Source organism: Opisthorchis viverrini (assembly GCF_000715545.1).
Source record: "Opisthorchis viverrini unplaced genomic scaffold opera_v5_432, whole genome shotgun sequence".
NCBI classification, from domain to species: Eukaryota; Metazoa; Platyhelminthes; class Trematoda; order Opisthorchiida; family Opisthorchiidae; genus Opisthorchis; species Opisthorchis viverrini.
The window spans coordinates 218,212-220,020 of NW_008752095.1; the positions used below are offsets into that span (position 1 = coordinate 218,212).

Sequence of the window (1,809 nt, forward strand, 5' to 3'; positions counted from 1 at the left end):
TTCTCCGTGCCTCCTTCAGGATGGCGCAAACCGCGAGGTGGACAGCACATGACTTGGCAAAAAGGCGTGAAAGAGATCACGAAGAGTTTGGGTGTTGTTGGTGTTGTGAGGCTTCCAGGTTGGTGTCCCCGTGACCTCGTCTGTGCTTGGCTGGAGACGTTGCAAGGAATGGCGGCTAATCGATGTCAGTGGCGTTCGTGCTGTCAATTTCTTTCCAGTTTGTCTGATTGGGCGGTTGGAGGCGTAGGCCCCTCAGTATGCTCGACATAAGCCAGCAATAGATCCCCTCCCTCACCCACTCTTTTTCTCTTCTCTTCACTGTAGGGCTTTTAATACAATTATATAGATACATATATATAACTAAACGAACTTTATGGTTGTACGACAGTGAAGCATCAGTGCCAACACTGATGTTGCTGTCATTGATGATGATGATGGCCCCCGCCGCCTCCGGGGGGGCGTTCATTCCGATGTGTCGAATATTCCATTAGATAAAATCATATTGGTGTCTTTTACTCTGTGCTCCTCACCAAGCGAGTGATTTTCCCTGCAGTTCGCTTTTATTCCTTGCGTTTTCGTGAACACCTCCCAAGGAAATTTTACACCCAACCACGCTCCAGCAGCAACACTAGTGATTCCCTCCAGTTTCACTCCACAATGTGATTCTGAGTTTCCTACCACCAGTTATCCGTACTGCATTCTTCCCCTCTTCACCATCCCCGTTAACGGTTTTTCGCGACCCTGGCCGTAAGCCCAACAGCCCAAGGCCACGAAATCGCAGTGACGGCTTTAGGTTTCAGTTCAAATTCGCCGGTCAGATCGTGACTGTTCTCCTACCCCTCCAGAGCCGTTACTCTGGTTCTGCGTATTTTGCGGTTTGAAGTCTTGTATCACGTGCTAGGTAGGAAGCCTCTCGTAATCCCCTCCCTATTATTGTTTTTACCCGCCCCTTTCAAATCTTAACGAAAGTATTTTGTCTCTTCTGATATGTTCCTCACAAGAAAGGAAGAGCCCCTGCAGTTTTGGTTCCCTACCCTTGTCACCTCATACATGATCAAGGCCAATTCGGATAACACACACCACTTATGTCCACGTCCCTTTTCCACGAAGGTCTCAGTGCCGCAAACCCCACCGGTCATGCTCTTGCTCTGAATATAACGGTGTGTTCATGCCTAAAGGTATGCCACCCAGCAGTTGTTAATAAACAATATTATTATTGCAATTCATGTATATCTTTCGGTAATGAAAAACTCTGTAAGTTGCCAGTCAACGTTCACGATGTTTAGCAAATAATTAGCGTGCACCACTGGCAACAAGGAATCATCGGCCAAAAGTTGTTTGCACGAATGCGCCTGCGCATAAGTTGCATCTCCAAAGGCCATTTAGATTCTAGAATGTTGAGGAAGTCTGTTCCGGTGCAAAAATACCTGAAAGTTACGTTCGTTGTATGTGAGTCAACCTTTTCCACAATTCGCGATTTTTTCATCCGTTAAGCTATTCAAAGTCGGCGGTGTTTATTCACCTGCAGATTTAGTTCACTTAAACAAATCGCCATAGTAAAGGATTTTCCATAATACAGGAGCATGTACCTTATACATAGACATTCTACACTATGAAGTGGCAAGTCTGAAAATGCCGTAGATTTCGAGAAATCAATCTCATTGTGCGAATAGCCAGCGGCGTCTCTTCTGATATTTTCCCCAAAAGAAAGGAAGTGCCCTTGCAGTTTTGGTTCCCTACCCATGTCACCTCATACATGACCAAGGCCAATTCGGATAACACACACTACTTATGTCCACGTCCCTTTTC

At 46.0% G+C, this 1,809-nt stretch overlaps 1 protein-coding gene across 1 annotated transcript in view; it reads left to right on the plus strand.

Annotated features, from left to right (window-relative positions):
• T265_11005 (hypothetical protein) overlaps positions 1–247 on the plus strand; it is a gene marked incomplete at both ends in the record, with an annotated part of 45,376 nt that extends 45,129 nt beyond the window's left edge. Inside the window, one exon of the mRNA XM_009177542.1 lies at positions 119–247. Coding sequence (XP_009175806.1) covers positions 119–247 — 129 coding nt within the window. The remainder of the gene's footprint in view (positions 1–118) is intronic.
• Between the last annotated feature and the right edge of the window lie 1,562 nt (positions 248–1,809).